The sequence below is a fragment of the Colossoma macropomum genome, unplaced genomic scaffold (genome assembly GCF_904425465.1).
Source record: "Colossoma macropomum unplaced genomic scaffold, Colossoma_macropomum, whole genome shotgun sequence".
Classification (NCBI taxonomy): Eukaryota; Metazoa; Chordata; class Actinopteri; order Characiformes; family Serrasalmidae; genus Colossoma; species Colossoma macropomum.
Window position 1 is genome coordinate 17,640,941 of NW_023494809.1, and position 22,574 is coordinate 17,663,514.

Genomic DNA, 22,574 nt, shown 5'->3' on the forward strand with positions numbered 1-22,574 from the left:
GATTGATTAGTCGATTAATTGAAAAACAGTTGATCAAAAGAATCTAAAAAGCTGAATTTAGGTAATGTCTCCTGGGCCTTTGCCTGTCTGATTTGTGTGTGCTTGTTTATAGGGATGTACAAATAAATTGTGACTCATTGATCTGAAGGTGGCTGTTGAACTGCATTGATTTCTGAATCAGTGAAGTGATGATGATAAAATATATTAAATAAAAGCATGCAAGTACTTTTTGGCCAAAATAAAATTCTCTGGCTACTGTCAAAACAAAAAAATTCAAGACTATTGTGAGAATAATTCCTCTAGTCACATTTGCGTATTCAGTCCTTTTAAAAAAAATAAAAATAAAAATTTTAATCCTTCTAAAATAATCTAATCAGACTGAGATGAAACGTGAGATTTTATGATGAATTGAGAACTGTAATCAAATTGATTTGTCATGAGGTCAGAGATTTACATCCTGATTTTTAAGAAATGTTTTTGTTTGCAGTGTTGGGTATGCTGAAGTCCCTGCATCAGCTACAGATGGAGAACCGCCGGCTGGAGGAGCAGATCCGGACTCTAACCATGAAGAAGGAGCGTCTGCAGCTGCTGAGCGCCCAGCTTTCCGTGCCTTTCACCCCCGCTAGCACTACCGCCACCACCGTCTCCTCCCCTCTGTACCCCAGCAATACTCACACAGGTTAGCCTCGCACACATTCAGGGCAGCAGAGCGTGCAGATATAGAGCAGGACAAAGCCTTCTAGCCAGTGCAAACATACAGATTATTATTACATATGGCCTTCGATACCATAGGCCATGATTTTCAACATTGAATACACCAGGGCTGCCCAAAGTGAGGCCTCTGGCTGTTTGTCCCATCCCACCCTCAGCAACACTCTCACCCAGTGAGGAAAAAGTATTTTTTTGTACAATTAATTTTTTTTTTTTTTCTCTTTTCCGATTTTGGTTTGCAGTACGCATAGCTTAATTTTAGAGGGGCACAGTTATTACTGACCACAACGCAAGTGTAACAGCGCATGTGCAGCCACTAATTGTGAGCTAAATACATGCATAAAAGAATTAGTGGCCACTGGTGTGAAGAATATCTTTTCACTGAATTTACAGCCAAAGCGATTTGCTTTAGCATTTACGTTCAGTCTAATAACATCAGGGACTACAGTTCTAAATTAGCCTGTTGGCTAACACTGGAAAATTTTGCTTTGATTAATAGGGGTGGACAGTTCATATTAGAGTATATTGTGGATATTGCCAGCAAGAACTCTGATCAACTGCTTTTTCATCACAAAGAGCATAACAGACCTCTGAAGTCGTGTCGTCATTCTGTAGTCATCAGATTCAGTGACATTCTGGGAAAAATGTACATGGGACGAAATTTATGTGGTTAGAAATGTTTTGTTGACATAGAGTCCCTAATATCGGCAAGACACCGTCAACAGAATGACGCACGACTTCAGAGGTCCATTAGGCCTGTTTAACTGGATTTTGGCCAGTGCGATATGTGAAACGATGATAAAAAATTGTCGTGTTTGTTGTTGATCTGTATCACAGTCAGGACCTTGTGTGCAAAACAAGCCATCAATCAGCTGGTGCTGATAGCTGTGTAACTGTAATGGTTTCCAATTTCCAGCATTGTCTGATGGTCAGAAGTATAAGTGTGTCAAATGCACATATGAGACAAATTACTTGTTGAAGCTGAAGTTGCCTTTTTATTCAGAACCTTAAATGGTGCAGCAGTTACATTCAAGTTCATGTATAGGTGCCAGAATGTTATCTCAGCTCCATTTAAAGTGGAACAGAAAATTTGAAACAAAAGCTTGCCAAAAAGAAGCCAACTTCACTTTTGCGAAAGTTAGGATGTTAAGCAACATGAAGCGCTGTTTTTGCCAGCTGCTGTTATAGACAGTAATGACACAGGTTTATCTACATAATGTTACGTTTGTTTTTACTGTTTTGCACAATTAAAATATTTCATATTTACTTGGGTTGTTATAAAATGGGACATCCCAGAATAAGCCACTGTTAACCTACAAAAATAGGTTTACTTAAGCATACATTTGTAAACAGTCAGAAATTTAATTATACTGTGATATAACTTTTTGGCCATACCAGCCACTACTTCTGTCTGTTCCAGTTTATCAGAAAAATGAAATATTGTGATGCCGTGTATAATGAAAATGTCTTGAAGTATGATGTTACATTTTTTACTATATCTCCCACCCCTGTTAATTAATGTACATTGTCCCTGATAAACAAACAAATAAATAGATACAGCATTGACCTTATGAAAGACCTTATGAATAGATTTCTACACGTTTGCTGGCTATTCGCAAAGACGTAAAACTAATGAGTTTCTAGCTGCTTTGTCCTTTCCGCCCAGGCGCTATAGCAAACATAATACTTTGCACCCCCAATCCCAAGACAAATAGTTTGGGCACCCATGGCCTTCACACATGCATACAAGTCAGCTTTGCAGGCCTAACCGCATGCACGCACACGTCAGCATACTAAATCACTCACCAAAACGCCACTCTTACCCTCACTCACTCTGTGTCTCCCCTCCTCCACTGCACTGCTGGTGCAGCTTCCCTCCCCCAGCTCTAGCCTGTCTGGTCACCACTCTCATGTGAAGTTGCAAAATCTTTCTCTCCTCCAGACATGCTGAACAGCAAGAGCATTCAGCTAGGCAGCAGTGTTTTAACAGACTCCTCTCAACCCTTGCCCACTCAGGTAACTCCCTCTACCCCTGCTCTGCAGATGAGATCTGCTGGGACTGAACACCTGTTTAGTTGAGTCAAAGTGTTATTATGTATAACATTATAGTCTTACAATAGAATACCAATGCACTTGTTAACTTCTGCAGGCAGTCATGTAATGATAAATGTTAACAAATCTGTAGATTTGTCTGCTGCCTGTGATGTATGATTTCTTTGTCGCTGTCGTAAGAAATCCTCGTCACTCCACTTTAATTTCAAAGAGAGAAACCAAAATACAGCTGTGCGTTATGGATGAAACTTGGAGGACTTTGAAAATTATTTGTATACTTCTAGCATTAACAAATTAATAAATAAGTCATGTATGGCATCACAGTAAGCCTCATCTTATAAAAGGTTATAAATGGGTTCAAAGTTGCTGATTAATGGTTATTAATTAGGTCCACCATAAAAATCAATAATAAGCAGTTATAACACACAAAAGGGCAGCAGTAACCTGTTGCTTGCAAAATGGTGAGCCCACATTTTTCCCTACTGTTAAAGTTCAGATCTTGCTGATTTCTTGACTTCTCCATCAGTCAGCAGTAAACGTGTCAGCTTCATATCACATAAGTTACTGATGCCCTTTTTTGTCATAACTGCTTATGCATGTCTTTTAAAGTGTTTATGACCTAATTATTAACAATTAATAAACTAATGTAACATTTAAAGTGTCACCATAAATAAAGAGAAGCATACTTAACTTGTTAAAATTCCAGAAAATTCCAGAAAAAATGTTTCTTCTATGTATACATATGATTATCCTGGGGCTGGACCATATAGCTACACTAGAACAATTAAAGTTTTCTTTGGGCATTAATATAGTCTATTTTAAATGATTTAGTTACCATTTTGGAGATACTAGCTTTTCTTATGGCAGCGACATCTTGTTTACTAATATTTTTAAATATATGTTTTTTTGGGGGGGGGATGGACTTGTAAATACTTCCCTATTGCTGTTCTTTCTCCACCTTCACCCCAAACCTCATGTAGGATCTCCTGTCTGGTGGCCATAGTAGTGGTAGCAGCACTTCTTCCCTCTCCACTCCCCCCTCAGTGGCCCACAGCCCCCCCCAGCAGCAGCAGCAGGTTAACGGTGTGGCCCTGCAGCCCAACGCCACTGCCAACCCCTCTCTGCCGGGCATGGGGGTGGGTGGTCTGATGGGCGCTCTGCAGGGCGGCCATGTTGCCATGAGCGGCATCGTGGGCGCCCTAAACGGAGTGATCCAAACATCCCCTGGCCTGGGGCAAAACTCCAGCCCCCTGCCCCACCCCTCCACCGTCACTTCTGCCTCTCTGCCCATGTCTGGCAGCCTCAACAACAGGTATGTCCATAGTGAATGAGTATCAGTAGGATTACTATACTAATGCTATTAGTTTTGCTCTTAAAGGGATTGGCAACTCGATTGTACATATTAAATGTCATTTATCTCATATAAAGTTATTTTCAACTAAGAATGACTACAATAACCGTGGTGGTGAATGTTATTGACTAACGTAAGTAGGCATTTGGCCATTCGTACAAATACTGGCCAATACCGTTTGCTAACATGTATTACTTTGCCCAGGTGCCTGTGATAGGCATCAAATCATTCAAGCAATTTGAGTATTTGTCCGCCAAGTTAGACTTTTATGGCAATTATGCAGAAAAAATTTAATAATTTAATGTAATCTTTGTTACAGTTAATTTACCACAGTAAAGGGGTGTTTTTAAAATGATAGCTCACTAGTCAGTCAGACTTCGGTTTGTGTGGAAAAGAGCTGCTGACAAAAAAAAAAAGCGCCCTAGTTCTGATTTGCAGGAGGATTTGATTTCAGCGTCTTGCAGTATAGTCAACTCAAATCCAATCAAGGAAGCACAAGAAGCAAAAATATCTCAAGATATGTCCAGCAGTGTTCTTTATCTCACAGTCATATGTACATCCCTACAGAAACATATTGCTAAAAGCATAAACAGAATAAGTTGACAACCCCTTTCATGATTCTGCTTATTGATGCCACTGGTCTTACTTCAGAAATAGCAGTTCTAATTAATCCACTCTCAAGGACTCTTAAGACTAACTAAGGTGAAAATAATATAACAATAATGTAACAATATTGATGACAAAAAAGCTCAAAGAAATTTGAACAGCCAAACAAAGCTAGATGGTGACATTTCCATGTATTTTGATTTAATTTGCGAATACCAGCACTGTTTTTCAGACCTTATCAATGCTCCATTTTAAAAATTATTTTATATAGGGCATGTCTGTGTCTCACTTGCTTGTAAGGCTGCTGTAATGACACAGTTGTCTTTCCTTTCCCAGTTGCAGAGTTCTTGCTATTGCTGTCTGTGAATTTGTGTTTTATTTATAGGATTTATTTGAAGAGCCTCTGATTTCAAAGTTTGGGAAGCTTGCGAGTAATGGATGAACCATTAGATCTGTATCAAGCACTTAGTACAGTGACAAAGCTGTGCTTTTATTTCGGGAGAGTGTTATGCTGCGTGCTTTGTTGAAGCTTTTAGTAGTCCTAGAATAGAATAGCCTGCATGTTGACCTCCTTTATCTTTTCTTCTTTTTCTGACATCCCCCCTTCTCTCTCTCTTTCTCTCTCTCTGTATCTCTCTCGCTCTCGCTTGCTTGCTGCAGCAATGTGACCACTGCGAAGAACAGGTGAGGACTGTGTGTGACCTTCAAAGTCAATATGTGTGCGTGTGTTAGAGGTCTGCTACTCGACCCAAGCCCGACAGGGCTCTGCAGAATATTGCATTTTGGGCCAGGTTTGAGCTACTTCTTTGTGTACAAACAAAGATCACAGCAGATTTTTCATTTTGTTTGTTAAATTAGGTTTCAGCATAATTCAGTGGTTGAGATGTAAATACAGTCACTTATAGTGTTTTGAAATGAAATGCTGTGTTCTAGAGAAACTTACAGACTCAGCTTTCTTTACAGTTGTGGTGATGGGAACCTGGGGTGGTTATGTCAGCACAAATATGGCCGTTGTATTTACTATCCAAAACCACCAGTAAACCTGCACATGTCTTCTGTGTTTTAAATGTAATGTTGATAAAACATTTCAGGCTGGGTTCAGGCTTCAATTTGGCATTCATGCAGACCTCTAGCGTGTGCATGTGTACTTGCATGTTTGCTTGCTTGTTTTTCATATTTTATCATTTCTGTCCTTGTCTGTTTCTATTTGTATTTTATATACTATTTGTCTTTTTCATAAATTAAGTATGCTTCTCTTTTTAAATAATGTTCTATGAGTTGTGTATTTTGCTTGTTTTGTTTTTTTAATGCTTTTCATATAAAGGCTTGCAAGTGCAAAGAAATTATATGCATTTTTGTGTTTTAACTTCTCTCCTTGAAATAAACAGAATGCGGAAACATATTTTGCATTAAATGTTTAAAATATAAAAGGTTTATAAAAAGCATTATGTTTAAAGGCTGTTATAACAGGAAATGACACATTTACATTTGTGCAATTTGTTGTGATTGCAGACGTGTGCTGAACGCACTTTGGGTTTATAGGAAATTTGCTTTTCATCATAATTTGCTGTGCCGGTGGTGGTTAATGTGTTTCTATAATGACGGGGAGTGGTTGAGTTTGTTGTTTATGTAGCACTGTTATGAATGTAGTCTGCTGACAGGACTGTGTTTATGTGTTGGCAGTGCGGTGAGGTTCCTCACTGAGCAGCAGAAGCAGCTTCTCCTCCATCAGCACCAACTGCAGCAACTGATCAACTCCCAGCAGCCTCTACCGGTAACGTTTACTCATCATATGATTTAAGCGCTAAGCATGTTTTGCGTGTTGTAGAAGAGTCAAATTCTGAGTTTCTTGGCCATGTTTTTGTGAAAATCAGATTTGATTAAACATTGTAACAACTTAACACATTTTGAGGAAAATATGGGATTATTTAGACATGCGGTTAGCACGATGCTAATAAGTAGCATGCTTCCCTGATGCTACTTTAGCCTTATAGCGCCAGTGTAAAATTAAATAAGCAACTTCGAACAGATGCCAAACTTGTCTTATCCTCTTTTACTACATTTGGGGTAAGAGGGGGAAAAAGTGTGAATTTGTCTAATGGCCAAATTATCGCTTTACATTTCAGTATTTTACTGAAAGTCTTCTTTAGTACTTCATGTTCATCATGTCCTCCTGGCAGTTCTCTTTACAATTTCCGTGCATGTGTTGTAGGAGCAGCAGCAGCACGTTCTGCTCTACCAGCTGATGCAGCAGCAACAACAGCAACAGCAGCAGCAGCACGACCTGCAGCAGCTCCAGCAGCTTTCTTCGTCCCAGCTGCCTATCAACAGCCTGCTGCCCGCCGCCCAGGGAGCCATCACCGCCAACCCCTTCTTGGCCATGCACAATGACAGCAGTGCCCAGAAGACCGGGGTTAGTGCTGTTCAAGCTGGTTTTTAGCAACACACAGTGTTTGCTTTGTATTCGGATTATTCCTACCTTCTGCTTTTTAAAAGACCCATATTATGGAAAACCTAAATTACCTCACTCTTTTTTTTTTAGAAGTAGCTTGACGTAGTATGTGAAAAAGTCTCAAAACATACCGTTCACTCCCCAGTCTGTTTGTGCAAACTAAGCTGGGGGAATAAACCCTTTTGAATTCATCATTGTTCATCATTGTTCATCAGCAACCATTAACATATTTACATATACTTTTTTGTTTGTTTGTTTTTTTAACTCCATTGAAGTACAGGTACATGCAGAGTATGGCAAGGCAAAATACCCACAGAGGACGTACTACTTCATCACTTTTTTGCCATGGCTTTGGATAGTAAATAAAGGGGCTATATTTGTGTTGTAGACATCACAGCAGTAGTTATTCAGTAACTGCTATGTAACATTATGTATTTGAAAGAAGACCTGAGGTGTGTTTAAACATCACAAAATTTCAAGTTTAAAAAATAAATATGTGTGTGATGTTCTTAAAGGGCCCATTTTCCATGCCAGCATTTAACGTGGTGTAAACACAGTTAAAGTTTTAAAATATGCTGTTCTTTCCCCAGTTCATATGATCCTTGTATGGAAACTGAGCTGCAAAAAAGCCTATTTTGAATTCACTGTTTTTGGAATTTACATACATCCACCTATTCAGCCTTCAGCAGTTTAGCTCCGCCCATTTACACTAACATTAAAAGGAGTATTTCAGCCCCCTTTTGGAATGAAGCACAATAGAGGGCAGCCAATCAGAACAGAGCTTATTTTCAAATATCAGTCTTACTCTGCGTTCACAGCAGCAGTGATTTTTCACCTTGTTGTCAAAATCTTTGGTCACTCATCGCCCGTAGGCATTTCTAAACTTGTGCTGGCCATTGTTTGCCATGGTTTCACTGATGCCAAGAACAAATCAGATGTGTTCCTGCTAAAAATTAAAATCCTGGAGAGAAATAGCTTGTCTGTACATTTAATCCCTTTGTAGTGCATCACTGTGTTTGCACTGTGTTTTGTCTTTGCGATCACCGTCTATTTGTGACGCAAGTACAGTCACCATTCCTCCAACTCCAGTAGGAATAAATATCTAGGAACCAAAAAAGTTGCTTATTGCTTCACAGTGGCAAAGATAAAGCACGCTGCCAGTGTTCACGCTGCCTCCTGTCACAGAAAATTGCCAGCTTTCATTGAAAATAAATGAATTCCAGTCGTGCTTTTTTTTGTTTTTTTTAACACCTGGTGTAAATGCAGAATCAAAGGCACAGTAACAACAGCCTGTTTATTCAAACGCATTAAAAGAGGCTGGAAAAAAGTAATTTGAAAATTTAATGATAACTGTTCTCAGTACATAAACGTATGTACCCTTGTAGTCCCTTTAACTCTTATCATATAACTTCACTGAAAAAGTAATGTGTGGAATTTACTTGATTTAAATGTGTGCACCACCATTGCAATGAGTTCTCTAGATTGTATCAAACCACTCTAAATGGTTTTTATCTTTGTTCACCAGGGCTGAGTTATATAGAAATTTTACATTGAAATGCCTTTAAAACACACACATTATAAGCAGAAAATAAAACAAATTGTACTTCAGTAGATTGTACAGTTGAAATAAATACAAGCTGGGATGACTTAAATACATTGTGATTTATATTGTTTTGTGGGGTTTTTTTGTTGTTTTTGAACAGAGGCTGGGGGAGAAAGCTGTGGCCGTAACTGGGCAGGAGAAAACCTGACCTAGCCTGACTGCTGAAGGAGGGGGCAGGAGGTCACCCTCTTTTAGGGGCCAACCATCGGAGCATCTTTCAAACTAACCTGCCGCTCAGACACACCGTCAGACTGCGCTGCTCGCACACAAACACAAACTGACCCGGCACTCTATTCGGCTGAAGGAAAAAAAACTCTTGAGGTCTAGCATTGCACTGAATTGGAATAAATCACTTGCTGTAAACGTTAGGGTCCCAGGGGGCCACTTAAGAGGCCAAGACACCGACTCGCACTTACATATACACACATACTCGCTCTGTCTGTGTTCTAAAGGTGACACACTCGTGTGAATCACTGTGGGAGGAAGGTGCTGAGTGATTTTGGCTGGAGACTTAAGTGCGGGACGGAGCTTTTTTCCTCCACGGCCCCGCCACGCACGCTTCTGGAATAGTTCCTGCTCGCCGCTGTTACCTCTCCAAAGCCCCTTTAACAAGGACTGTCATAGGACGCTCTCCAAAAGAGATTAAAAAAAAACTGTTTTATGTGGTTGTAAATGTATAACAATAATAATAAAAATGAGGACAAAAAGCAAAGCAGTGAAAGTTTCAAATACGAAGCAGTGCACCACGAAGGCCTTCTCCGCATCCTGGTCTCCAGCTTCCTCTGGACACAAGGCATTCCACAAGTCGAAAAATAAAGGACACGCTGACCCTGCTGTAGACGAGAACCTACCTCTCAGAGCCAGGACTGAAATACCAGGACCTTTACCCAAGTGCCTGGCACCACCCTCCACGCTCTCAACCAGAGGCTACACACTGGAGAACGTTGCCAGTTCCCTTTTTATTCCGAATCAGTCCGTTTTTAAAGCGAATTCAGTATCATTGTCAATGATGTCGCTCAGGCAATACCACGTCACCCACAGTACCACAGGGGCTGCGCAGTGACGACACTGAAATCTAGTTCAATTCCAGCACTTGTGCTGCATTCATCACTTCCGAAGCCAACTTCCGTAAAATCCCTCCCACCTTTTGTATTTATTTGCAATTTTGTTATGTGATGGGCACAAGATTTCTATTTTAGAGCCTGATTTGTCTCTTGAAACAATTTTATACTACTGTACAAAAAATTGTCTCAGTTCCTTTTTGGATCTTGTAAGAATTTTGATTATTGATTAAATTGTCTTGTATTTGAGCATAAAAAACTACTCGGATGGCTCATTGTTGTGTAAATATGGTTGTTTTTTCATTTTTTTTTTCCATGTAAAGCAACAGATCAGATCATATTGCTATCAGAATAAGCTGTTTGGAGTTTAGTTAGCGCCATTTTACCTCCTCTCTAATGTAAATAGGTATTTGTGTCCCCCCCTCTGATGGTGTGAAGGATTATTAAAGTTCATTTGGTGTGTTCAGATCTAATTAACAGTCATAGGGAAAATAATGATGCAAGCTATTAATTTATTTTTCTATGTACAGGATTTTTTCTTTTAAGTTTTGCACCATTTTATTGATGTCATTTTATACTCCTATACCTTTTCCCGTGTGTTCATGTATGTGTATAGGAATATGCAAAACCCTTAAAGTTTGTATTTAAGAATACCAAACGTAAATCCACAAGTCCTGCTTCATAATGATCGTAAGAAATACTGAACACAGAGATTGTAGCGTTAAGATTTTTTTCAGTGATTAAAATCATTTTACAGTGATCTGAGGTGCTTTTGTAATTTTGTTCAGTCTCGTTTATATTGCTTTGGTGAAAACAGCTGAAATTAGAAATTACATTTCTTTACCATTTGCATGAAGCAAGTATTTACATAAAAATGCATCTTTGCCTGATAAAGTTGTGGCTGCTAAGCTTTCAGAGTTTAATTTTTTTTTAAGAGCCTTTAACTATCTTCAGTCAGCTTTACTCTGTTAATTCAGTTATATTATGGAGCAAATGGTTTTAGCTCATTCTCCATCAGTAGCCAATTGATCGCAAACATGAATGTCGTACAAAGTTAAAGTGTTTTGATCATTAACAAAATAGAAAATCCAGATTTGACTGTGAATAAAAACATAAAAAAAATGCCTGCAACCCCAGAAAACAGTTCTGTTAGATGTTCATTTAAGGTACAACTACACAAAATCTAATCTTTTCCATCATCAAGCTCTGTGGCATTTTTGCTCATCATACCAAATTTAGCTGTGGGTCCTGAATGGGTTAAATCAGTGAGGTTGCCGTGACCGATTAGACCACCATTAAAATGTAGTGAATTGCGGGAGAAAACACAGCAAATGCAATAATGCTGAGAGTACGTCACATAACGTGTTCTCTAGAAAGTTTATATTTGACCTCATTCCATTAATATGATAAATGAAATAAGTCATGTGACCATATACATTTATGGAAATTGAATACTGTCTAGATTTTTGTTCAGGCTCAAAGAACAATTTAATATTTCACATACTGATATTAATACTTCATATATATGATGTGTGTGTGTGCATGTGTGTGTGTATATATATATATATATGTATATATATGTGTATATATATATATGTATATATATGTATATATATATATATGTATGTATATATATATATATATGTATATGTATAAATAATGTATATATAAAGTCAGTACGCTATATACAGTGGTATGCAAACCCCTGGTCAAAGTACATGTTTTGTTGATTTTCTAAGCGTTGAGGTGTGTGTGTGTGTGTGTGTGTAAACTGTTGCTAAGTTAGCCTAATTTGCTGAAGTAGACTTGGCTGGTTAGTTAATAGTGCTAAATGTCATTGTCATTAGGATGTCATTAGGCCAGCCACAGTGGAGGAGTCTTATTTTGCATCATAATTTGCTTTCTAAATTTATCCTGCCTAATATTATTTGTTTAAAGTCCCTTAAAAAAAATATATATTTATACTCTAAGAATATATATGATTTCTAAAGTGCTGCGTAGTGCTTTGTTAATCATCTATACTGTTTTATATTACATATATAGTACTTGCAGTAAAATATAGTAGTTATCTGAGTTTACTGTACAATTGTAATAGGAATCTCATCTAAAAAATGCCTGGAAAATACTGTGTAAACATTTACAGCGTGGCATTAGATAAAACTATTAAAGACTCAGTTCTGATGAAAAGCTCTTTGTCTGTGAGAAAAGGTTGAGGTTGTGCACACTATGAGTAAAATGTAGTGCAGATTATGTTCAGCCTTCTCTGTGTTTGTAGATGGACACAGTCTTCAGGATAACCCTGATGGACCTGAGCTCTTTTTCCAGCCCTGCTCAGTGTGTCCCTGCTGTGGGAACAGCAGGCCTCTCTGCTCCATCATGCTGTCCACACCACTGCCCACCCACTGACCTTTGACCCCTGCAGTGCTAAGGCCAAAACGCACACAATGGAGCATTGACACCCTTCACATGTTTGAATAATGTAAATTTTATTCCAATCAGATGAAAGTGAAGTTGCAAATCTGTGGAGCGTTTAAAAGACTGGTTTTGTGTGTACGTAGTTTAAAGGGAATTTCAGTGATTTTTCTAAACGTCTGCATATCTAAATGGTTACAAAGGTCATTCAGAGTGGTTTGATAAATACTCCAGAGAGAGATTTGTTCATAGTGGTAGTGATAGGAACCGGACCTCCACCTCTTAAAGCTCCCTTCCAGAAAATGGTTATACACGCTTCCTGATGTCTGAGACAATGTTTTACAATAGTTTTGTGAAAGTTTGGGCCTAAATTGTTTTTTTTTAAATGCATGCAGGGTGTTTTGAAGCAAAATAGTTCCCTCCAAAAACTTATTTTTTTAGATTTACTACTATTTAACCATCATCAGGATTACTGGAAAAACATATAGGCACATATAGGTTCACTGGTAGTTTTGGGCAGTAAATAAAATGGCTGTATTTGTGTTGACGTCACAACCCCAGTTCCTGTCACCACCACTGTAAAGAAATCTGATGACTTTATTTACATGTGAATGATTGAATTATTCAGAAATTCTGAAGAACTAGTGGAATTCCCCTTTAACTTCTTAAACACCAGGCTTATTACACAGTAGCTACTATGATATAAGTTCTATAGTTGTGTTGAAAGGCTCAAAAAGTTTTAGCAGTTAAAAATAGTGTCATTCCTTAAAAAAAGTCAAATGAGTTTGTTTTAGTGTAGAGCTACTTAGCAAATTTTAGTTTGTTGTAAGGTGTTTAAATTTTACTTCTAAAACTACGCTAAAAAACTGAATTGACTTCATTCAAATGTGTACATGATTTCCATATAAATAAGATATATTAATGCGTGTTGCCAAACATAAGTCAACAGGAAGTTATAAATGTATTGATATATTTTATTCATGTTTGCAGTAAAATCAATGCATATATTCAGTGTAGTGCTGATTTTACAGCCATCGGTGTGTGCTGGAAGCAGATGGAGTAGTAAGAAGCAGGAGACCCAGTGGCCTGTTCTTTCTCTCATTCCTCCTCTCCCAGGTGCGCTGGAGGGTGTGGGGAGGCAGGAGAATTTCAAAAGTCCCGCTGGAGCTCCTGAGGGATGGTTCATTTTTACCCTCGCTGCCTGTGAGGAGCGGGTTCAGCTTTCAGGCAGGTAACAAAAGCTGCTGCTTGATGGAGCTTCAGGGGAAACTTACTGATTTATGTCCTTTTTTTTCTTTTTCTTTCAGCTCTCTACGGAACTGTAAACGCTAACGGCCAAATCAAACTGAAATATTTTTTAATCTGCTATGAATGTGTGTTTTGACACTAAATCTTCCTCAAGATTCCATCAGCAGAGAAGTGGAGAACACTGCACACAGCCTGTTAGTCCACAGAGTGGAGAGTGTGTTTGTTTTTGTTTTTTGTACATTGTCAACACAAATGTGATCGTGACTTTAGTAAAGCCCAAGGTAAACTGGTCTAACCTACAGTAGCAACAAAATAATCCTCACTTTGTAAAGTGCTGCATGTTTTTTTTTTTAATTAAAAAATTAAATTCCTTATTACAGATACTTAAATGAAATATACATGGAACATATTATACTATATGTAGGTAGTTTAATATGTACAAGATGTAGTATAGCAATATAGTATAGGAACATTGAACATTTTACTACATACTTGCACATACATGTAGTACATGTGGGACATATGTATTATATATACATAGATACATACATAAATATATATATATATATATATATATATGTGTGTGTGTGTGTGTGTGTGTGTGTGTGTGTGTGTGTATACACTTTCAAATATATATGGATAATAATATTGTTAGTACACATAGATAGGCCTACTGACATGAATGTTGAATGAAATACTTATCTATACATATGTATATACACACACACATACACACAAACACACATACTGTATAAACATAAAATAGACAATACACACAATCTATAAGTAAAAGGATGTGTAATAGGTACTGAAGTATATGTATACAGTACATACAGCTAAAAAGAATTGGGTAGTAAATATAGATATAAATATAAACTTTAATATGTGTATAAAATATGTGTATTGTAGCACACTATACATATTTTGTTTATTCAGTTTTATATATACATATGTAATGGAGTTCATACATACAGTTGTATAAAAAAATTTAGTTAATTTTCTTAGAATAAGAAAGGACCTCTACTGAGAACACACTTCTACACATTATAGTGCACAATTACTGTTTATTTGCAGAATTTAACATATTTAAAAATTAAAAAAAGAACAGAAATTGCAGATTTATATTTTATTTTTTATATATGAGAAATAAAGTGTACATCATAATATATATTATTATGGGTATATAATATATTATAGGCATAATATTACATATCCAATGTGTATTATATATATATATATATATATATATATATATATATATATAAAGGGAGTCACAAATACATATGTAATATGTATGGGGCTTAGTACTATTATTATTATTATTATTATTATTATTATTATTATTATTATAATTATTATTATTATAATTATTATTATAAAATTACTTCAAGGATAAAATGCAAACTCTCTCTCTCTCTCTCTCTCTCTCGTCCCTCTGTTTCTCATTCAGATGTCCTTCCTGGATGCTTTTCCCTCTGTTTCCATACTCGTCTGTTAACATACCGACTCACTCTTCCTTCCTCCTTTACACATTCCTGTGCTTTTTTTACGTTTACATTGATACATTGATTTTTCCTTTAAACTTTCTTTGCAAACTGCAAAAAATATCTTGGCAAAGTGAACGTATCTTAAATGTGAAATAACATCTATTATTTCTTTTATGGCATGATTGTAAGTATATCATAGGATTATTCAGACTGTTTCTATACATTTTTACTTATAAAGTGAACCTATGAAGTGAAATGATCTTAATGATCTCACTGCACTGGCAGACACTTTTACTTCCTTTTAGATTTCTTTGATCTGCCAGTTAAGAATAAGTTGAACAATCTTATAACGTTCTTACCACAATCTCATAATGCCAAAGATGTATTGGCTAGATTTCTTTCACTTTGCCGAGACATCCTTTTTTGTAGTGAATTGGATTTAAAGTGAATAGTTTCAATCACTCAGAGTGGGCTGATGTGCTGTGTTTGCAGCAGAGATGTGGTGATGGTGCGTTAATAGACTTTGAGCAGGATCTTCTAGTAAAGAGGTCACACCGTACTTACAGTCAACGTTTAACACTGTGTTGGAGCTGCAGTGTGTAATAATCATGTCTTACAGTAACAATACTGCAGAGACTATTAACATTATCACTATGAGCCGCTCTGTTACATTTCTTATTTATTTCCTTTGTTTGACAGAATAATTTTTATTACTTCTGGTGAAGTGTCGTTTTGTTGACTTCCTAAGTGAAAATCCTCTATGGAGAACACACTTCTGCACATTTTAATACACAATAAATGATACAGTAATTAGTAATCAAAGCAACAGTTATGGCACATTTTATATTTTATGTTTAGTTTTTTTTCCAATATGCTAATATTAGCAAATAAATAGAAATTGTCTGGTAAAATTTACAGAGAAATGTCATATTTAATTGTGTTCTCTGTGGAGGTTGTGTTAACACTTACAAAATCAGCAAAACATGTCATTTGACCAGGGGCACCAAAACTACGACTTAAAGGCTGTATATACAGAACTATGTGGACGTCTTGTCTGTGCACATTGTTTAAAACATTTATCTCAGTGTGTTTTTATATAAACACTACATTAGATATAATTAAAGGAGATACAAAAATTGTAAAATAGTAGTTGATATGTTCTGAGCTAGTTCGGACAATGGTCAGTTCCAGATTTCTACTGGACACCCCAAGACATCATAGAGTTCACATAGACATAACATAGATTTATTAAATCGTCAGCCTCTGATTTAACATTATGAAGTACTGATTAGATAAACTAGCCTATAATTAATACTGTACTTGAAGCGAGGTTTGGAAATGGTTAAATGAACACACTGGCAAAAGTAAAATCACTGCTTACTGTGATCACATTATTTGTAATTATCCTAATATTAGTACATTTTGTAAATAATTACTTTCTGCCCAAATAAACAGTTTGCACAAAACATTTGTCCAGCACTGTTTGTTCTCTTATTTGAGTGAGGGAATGAGGGTTTAAGGCACCTTTCTGGTGGGACAAATCAAACGTCCTTGCAGGCCAGCTTTGGCACCTGGGCCTCTCTTTAGGCAGTCCTCGTCTAACGAGAGGAAATTTTGTGTAGCTATATACACACACATTTATATAAAACATTTATATAAAACCTTGTATCTCCAAAAAACACACTTTACTTTTAATGTAAATCAGTGGAACCAGACTTTTTTCCAAATAATTTTGGGTTGTTTCTTCTGGTTTATTCATCGTGAAATTTGCATATAATTTAAAGACAAAAGGCATGTTCACATTATGTCAAAAATGGAGATAGCAGGTTTTGTTCCAACAGCAAAATATACATATACATGTTTTGTTGATTTTCTAAGTAAAAATGTATCACATCCTCTGCAGAGAATTGCATTTTTATACATTGGATGATACCCATATTATTTTTGTTTTTCTTTGGATTACATGTCATTTCAATGCTTTTATTCACCGTTACATTTGGATTATCTGTTATTTTGTTATCAGCCATTCCATGTGGCCAAAAGACAATTTGATAATGATAAATTAGGTGATCAAATCTGTCTGGTCATTTGATCAGTTTGAAAATTTTCATCAGATTTTCACTCAGGCTCAGAGAGCATATGGACCGAAGGACAGTTACCATGTCAGATGTGGACATTAATAAGTAAACCTTTTCACAAGGTTACCCTTTTTTCATTGTTGTGAGTACCAGAGGGTTTTCTGTTGAGCTGTTCTGCTATAAAGAAAGTAAATTTAAATTGAACTGAACTGAATTGAATTGTCAGCTCACTGTTGCAGGTCAGGTCACCTTGTCCTTCTTCTCCTCTCTCTCTCCCTCTCTCCCTCTCTATCTCTCTCCCTCTCTCTCTCTCTCTCTCTCTCTCTCTCTTTCTCTCTCTCTCTCTCTCCCCCTCTCCCTCTCCCCATACTGATGATTTCCAGCTGTCCACTGCCCACGGAGGGCACAATTCTGTTACATCTGCTTCTGCTTTGGTAATTAATAGCTCGCTCTCCCCCCATCAAAACCCCCCACCAAAAGCCTCCACCAAAAGCCCCCACCAAACCCTTCCTGCCTTATCGGACCTGTCAGTCACATCCTTGCTGTTTAAACATGCCACCCTTCTCTCGCCCTCATTCTTTCTCTGCTTTCTTACTGCCTTTTCTCTCTCTCTATCCCTTTCCCTCCATATCTCTCTCACTCTCTCACTCTCTTTCTCCACAATCTCTCTCTCTCTCTTTCTCTCTCTCTCTCTGCCCCCTCATCTTCCCTGCTTTATTCAGTCACCTCTTGCCTGGTTGACCCCCCTTTTTTGCCCCCCCAGCTGTACTCTCGTCCATCATCAATCGGCTTCAGTCGGCCCACTGCTCTCCACCCCTCCAAAGGACCACCTCTGTCCAGCTTAGTGCCTGATCCAAAATCAGTTCACCAACACACTATACAAAAATATGTAATTGCTTACATTTTGCTTGTGTACAAACCTACAAACGTGTGCACACATACAACAGCTTAATAAAAGCCTTAGACTGGGGAGACTGAGGTTGGAGCTCCAATGTTAAATAACAACTCTTAAAATCTCAAACAAATCTGGTCTGTTCAACATACTTTTGCGAGTTCATCAGCCTGAGTGATTTGGTCTTTCTGGCCTCCTTATGAGAGATACTGCTGTTCTTTCACTCCTCTGCTCTTGCTTTCTTTCCATAGCAGTGTATGCCCACCATACTTGGAGTAGATCAGCTGATTGGATGTGTAGATGGGGGGATTTGGGATGTTTTGGGTCCTTTCCTGCTGGACAGTGGGACCAGCCAGCCCATGGGGGTCTGCACTCACATCCTTACCACTTAATTATTTTTTTTCTTTGTTGGTTTGTTTGATTGTTACATGTATCACATCTAAACATATTGTTCTGTACTAGTTCAGTTTGACCCATTATTGTGCTATACAAATATATACACATAGTGTGTGTGTGTGTGTGTGTGTGTGTGTGTGTGTGTGTGTGTGTGTGGTGCAAAATGCAAAAGTGTGAACAGCGCTGGTCAAATGACACGTTTTTTTTTATTTTCTTAGTGGAAAAAAGGCCCATCCTATACAGAGAACACAGTTAAATATGTCATTTTACTGCAAATTTTAGTTCAAAATTTATTCGCTCGTTTTAACAACAAAAGTAAAAATGGATGTGCTATAACACAGGCCACATTTAAATTTGTAAATTTGTTTTCCAATGTACACATTTTACGCATATGCCAAACTATTTTATAGATTTAAATTATATTTAGCTATTTAAATATTTCTATGTTTACACTGTATAAAATCCGGTATAAAGAGTGTTGAGTGTGTTTATATTAGTTTAAATTTGACCTGTTTATGATCCGGTTTAAATGTTTGTTTTTTATATGAGCGCTTTTCTTCGTGGCGATTGTGTGTGTGAGTGAATCAGCAAGCGCGTGCACGAATAACACTCTGACACACACACACACACACTGCCTCATTCTCTCTCGCGCTGCTGCTTTTCCTGGCTCGTGCGACAGCGCTACAGCTTCATTAATCTGATCATAATGATCGATAATTCCAGAATACTATAGTAAATGAGGAAGAAACATGTCGTGTTTGGTTTAAAATGTTATGAACGCGCTCAAACGCCTGTGATCTTAGTCGCGCGCGGCGAGCAGCTCAGCGTGTTTAACACAGGCTCGCAGAGCGGAGCAGCAGAGAGGAAGACCAGCGGCATTAACACAGAGCAGAAACACAGGGGAACAACAGCGAGAACACAGCACTGCTGACGAGGACAGCAGTAATAACAGCACTACTTCTACTAATCCTAATACTATGAATAACACCATTACTACTATTAATGATACTGTTACTAATCCCACAGCAGTGTTAGTACTAATAATTAGTCATGATGATTATGACACCAATAATAATAAAGAAGAATTAGAAGACTACCCCTACTACTAATGCTAACAGCAACAACAACAACAATAATAATAAAAATACTAATAATGCTACTACTAATGATGATTCTAGAAAATAACAGCAATAAAAATATTAATAATGACAATAACAAAAAATAATAAGAATAGCAATGGAACTAGTAAAGCTACTACTAATGATGCTATCAACAAAAATACTACTGCTACTACTACTACTACTACTACTACTACTACTAATAATAATAATAATAATAATAATAATAATAATAATAATTTTGTATGCCTCAAAGCAGTAAAAGCATTTAAATTCTTTGTTTTTTTTCTCTCACTCCTGAGTATTCTGTGTCCTCAGAAAGGTCTGGAAGCTTAATTACCCAGGCAGTCCTCACTGACACAGATGGATTATAATTAGAAGAGAAATGAAAAATGTGACAGGATATAGGGTTAAAATAATCAGGTAAAAATAGACGGACCTTTACTCCATCACATCATGAGCCTATTTGAGTGCTCATCAGAATCATTAATAAAATGGATTATATTCAATTATTCCTCTTCCTCATAATATTAAAGGAGCAGTAAACTGCATATACTGGCTTCATACAAGAAACTCTGTTCATTCTGCACTAATCAGACAAAGCTGCTAATTAGAGGAATGTTCAGTAGAATTGGAGCTCATCATTAGAACCCAGGAACAACCACATCCCCCTGTGTGTGTGTGATGGGCTGAAGCTGCACCTCTCAGGAGCTTCATTCATTATTCAGCTTTAAACTGTAGTGTCTCTCTCTCTCTCTCTCTCTCTCTCTCTCTCTCTCTCTCTCAGGAATCAGCAATCTGAGCGTCCACCCTGAAGCTGCTGCACCACTACACCTGAACAGGAATGCGGAACTGTGCACTTACCTTAAGAATAAATGAATCTTGCTTTGTGAAAAATTGTCACTGTTGGGGTGTTTATGGTGGATTCAGTGTAATTTGGAGGGGGTGATAGAATGACAGAATAAAAAGGCAATTGAATGTTTGTGATGATTTGCTGTAGTTGGGGGTTGGTGGGGTACCTTTTGATACTTTTGAGTGGTTTGGGCTAGTTTGGGGTGCATGAGGTGTACAGGGTAATTTGTTCTATTTATGGTTGTTTGAGGTTTATCTTGGGGTTGTTAGGGTGATATGGGATTGTTTGGGGTAATTTATGGTGGTCTAGAGTAGTTCGGGCAGTTTGAGCTAATTGGGGTAGTTTTAGGTCATTTGAGCTGTATGTGGTAGTTTGGTGGTTTAGCTGATCTGGGGTAGTTAGGAGTAGTTTAGGGTAGTTTGAAGTTTGTGTTGAAATTCTGGCTGTTTGCTGTAGGTTCAAGATGTTTGGGGTAGTTAGCATGATCTATGGTAGTTTAGGGTGTTTGGGGTAGTTTCGGTAGTTTGGGATGTTTGTAATGTTTGGGGTAGTTTGGGGAGGTTGAGAATGTTTGTAATGTTCAGGGTAGTTTGGGATGTTTCAGATGTTTGTAATGTTCGGGGTAGTTTGGGATGTTTCAGATGTTTGTAATGTTCGGGGTAGTTTGGGATGTTTCAGATGTTTGGGGTAGTTTGGAATGTTTGTAATGTTTGAGGTGGTTTGGGATGTTTGTAATGTTAGGGTTGTTTGGGGTAATATGGGATGTTTGTAATGTTTGAGTAGTTTGGGGTAGTTTGACATGCTTTAATTTTTTAGCAGAATCATTGTGAATACAGGTTGTAGATCTGCAAATGGTGGAAGCTTCAGAAACAGTTTTGACTGACTTGTACCCCGTCTTCTTGGCTGAGGAAAGGATGGTTTCTGTGCTCCAGAGTGAGTAATTATTTATTTTTCTAATACATATATTTTTTTACTGTTTTGTTTCACTCATTTATATATATATATATATATATATATATATATATATAGATATACACATCTCTCTCTCTCACCCTCTCTCTGATGGTATTGCATCTGCAGTGAAGGGGCTGTACTAACATGGGTAGCTACACAACACCACAATTAGTGGCAGTCGCTGGGCTTTGTCTGTGCTGGGCTGTTAGACAGGACACATAATGGCCACAGCCATGGCTAGAGAGAGAGAGAGAGAGAAAGAGAGAAACCCCTCTTTTCAGCACAGAAACAATGAAGCCCAAAGCCGTGATGGTCGTTCCCCACAATGTGTGAAAGGATGTGATTGCATAACTTATAATAGAAAATTTCAGTGGAAGAAACACGCTGACCAAATGCTGGAGTTCATTAATGACTGTGTTCACATGCTGCTGCTGTTAAATGCTAACTGGCTGCATTCACTGAGACGGTGGTCCATTTTCAATTTTTAACACAATACTTGCATTTTGTGGTTTTGGAAGTGTTGTAATGTCCGTCCTTACATTACTATGGGCCCCAAATCCATCAGCAAAAGCAAAGTAGATCTTCCTCTTTTAATAACGACATGCTGTTAATGATTTCAGTGTAGCCACATTTGACCTCCCTACTGTCAGACTATTCCTTACTATCTGTTTTATATCATTTGATTAAGCCTATATTTAGATGATCTACAGCATCATGGAATCATCAATGTATTATAATGTGCTTTATAAACTAACCATAGATAGACAGGTTGACAAACAGTCAGACAAACAAATAGACACAGATAGACATGAATACAGATAGACGGACAGACAGGCAGACAGAATGACACAGAAGAATCAACAAATAGACAGATAGATAAATAGATAGGTAGAGAGACAGACAGGCAGGTATATAGACAGACAGACAGAAAGACATTTTATTTATCCCGATTCAACAAGAACTACTTCTACAAACACAACAAAATATATTAGCAAAATTACAGAAATTAGAATTAAAACAGACTTTAACAATTTAGAGTTTACATATACCAATTAAATAAATCTTATTCAAGGAAAGAAACTCACCTTCGCCAAAACAAAACATTTTCTCCAGCATATGATTCTTCAAAGTGTCTAAAATTTCAGTGGATTAAATTGAGTTGTGTTTTTGTTTCAGCTTTGTGTCAGGTGACGGTTTTGTCTGAGTGTGTGCGTGTAACTGTGAGTTGGGATTGGCTGTGAGGCCATGGTGTGTGTGTGTGTGTGTGTGTGTGTGTGCATGGGGTCCTCATTGTTCTGTC

The 22,574-nt window shown here is 37.5% G+C and overlaps 1 protein-coding gene across 3 annotated transcripts in view; it reads left to right on the forward strand.

Annotated features, from left to right (window-relative positions):
• mllt10 (MLLT10 histone lysine methyltransferase DOT1L cofactor) overlaps window positions 1-9,928 on the forward strand; it is an 84,541-nt gene extending 74,613 nt beyond the window's left edge. For 2 of the 3 annotated variants that reach the window (XM_036558782.1, XM_036558785.1), the window contains 7 exons: window positions 488-679; window positions 2,654-2,727; window positions 3,744-4,075; window positions 5,381-5,404; window positions 6,404-6,494; window positions 6,933-7,133; window positions 8,876-9,928. In XM_036558782.1, the coding sequence (XP_036414675.1) occupies window positions 488-679; window positions 2,654-2,727; window positions 3,744-4,075; window positions 5,381-5,404; window positions 6,404-6,494; window positions 6,933-7,133; window positions 8,876-8,923 (962 nt within the window). In that variant the 3' untranslated portion in view covers window positions 8,924-9,928. The remainder of the gene's footprint in view (window positions 1-487; window positions 680-2,653; window positions 2,728-3,743; window positions 4,076-5,380; window positions 5,405-6,403; window positions 6,495-6,932; window positions 7,134-8,875) is intronic. The other variant, XM_036558784.1, reaches the window with a different exon arrangement.
• Window positions 9,929-22,574: the final 12,646 nt, after the last annotated feature.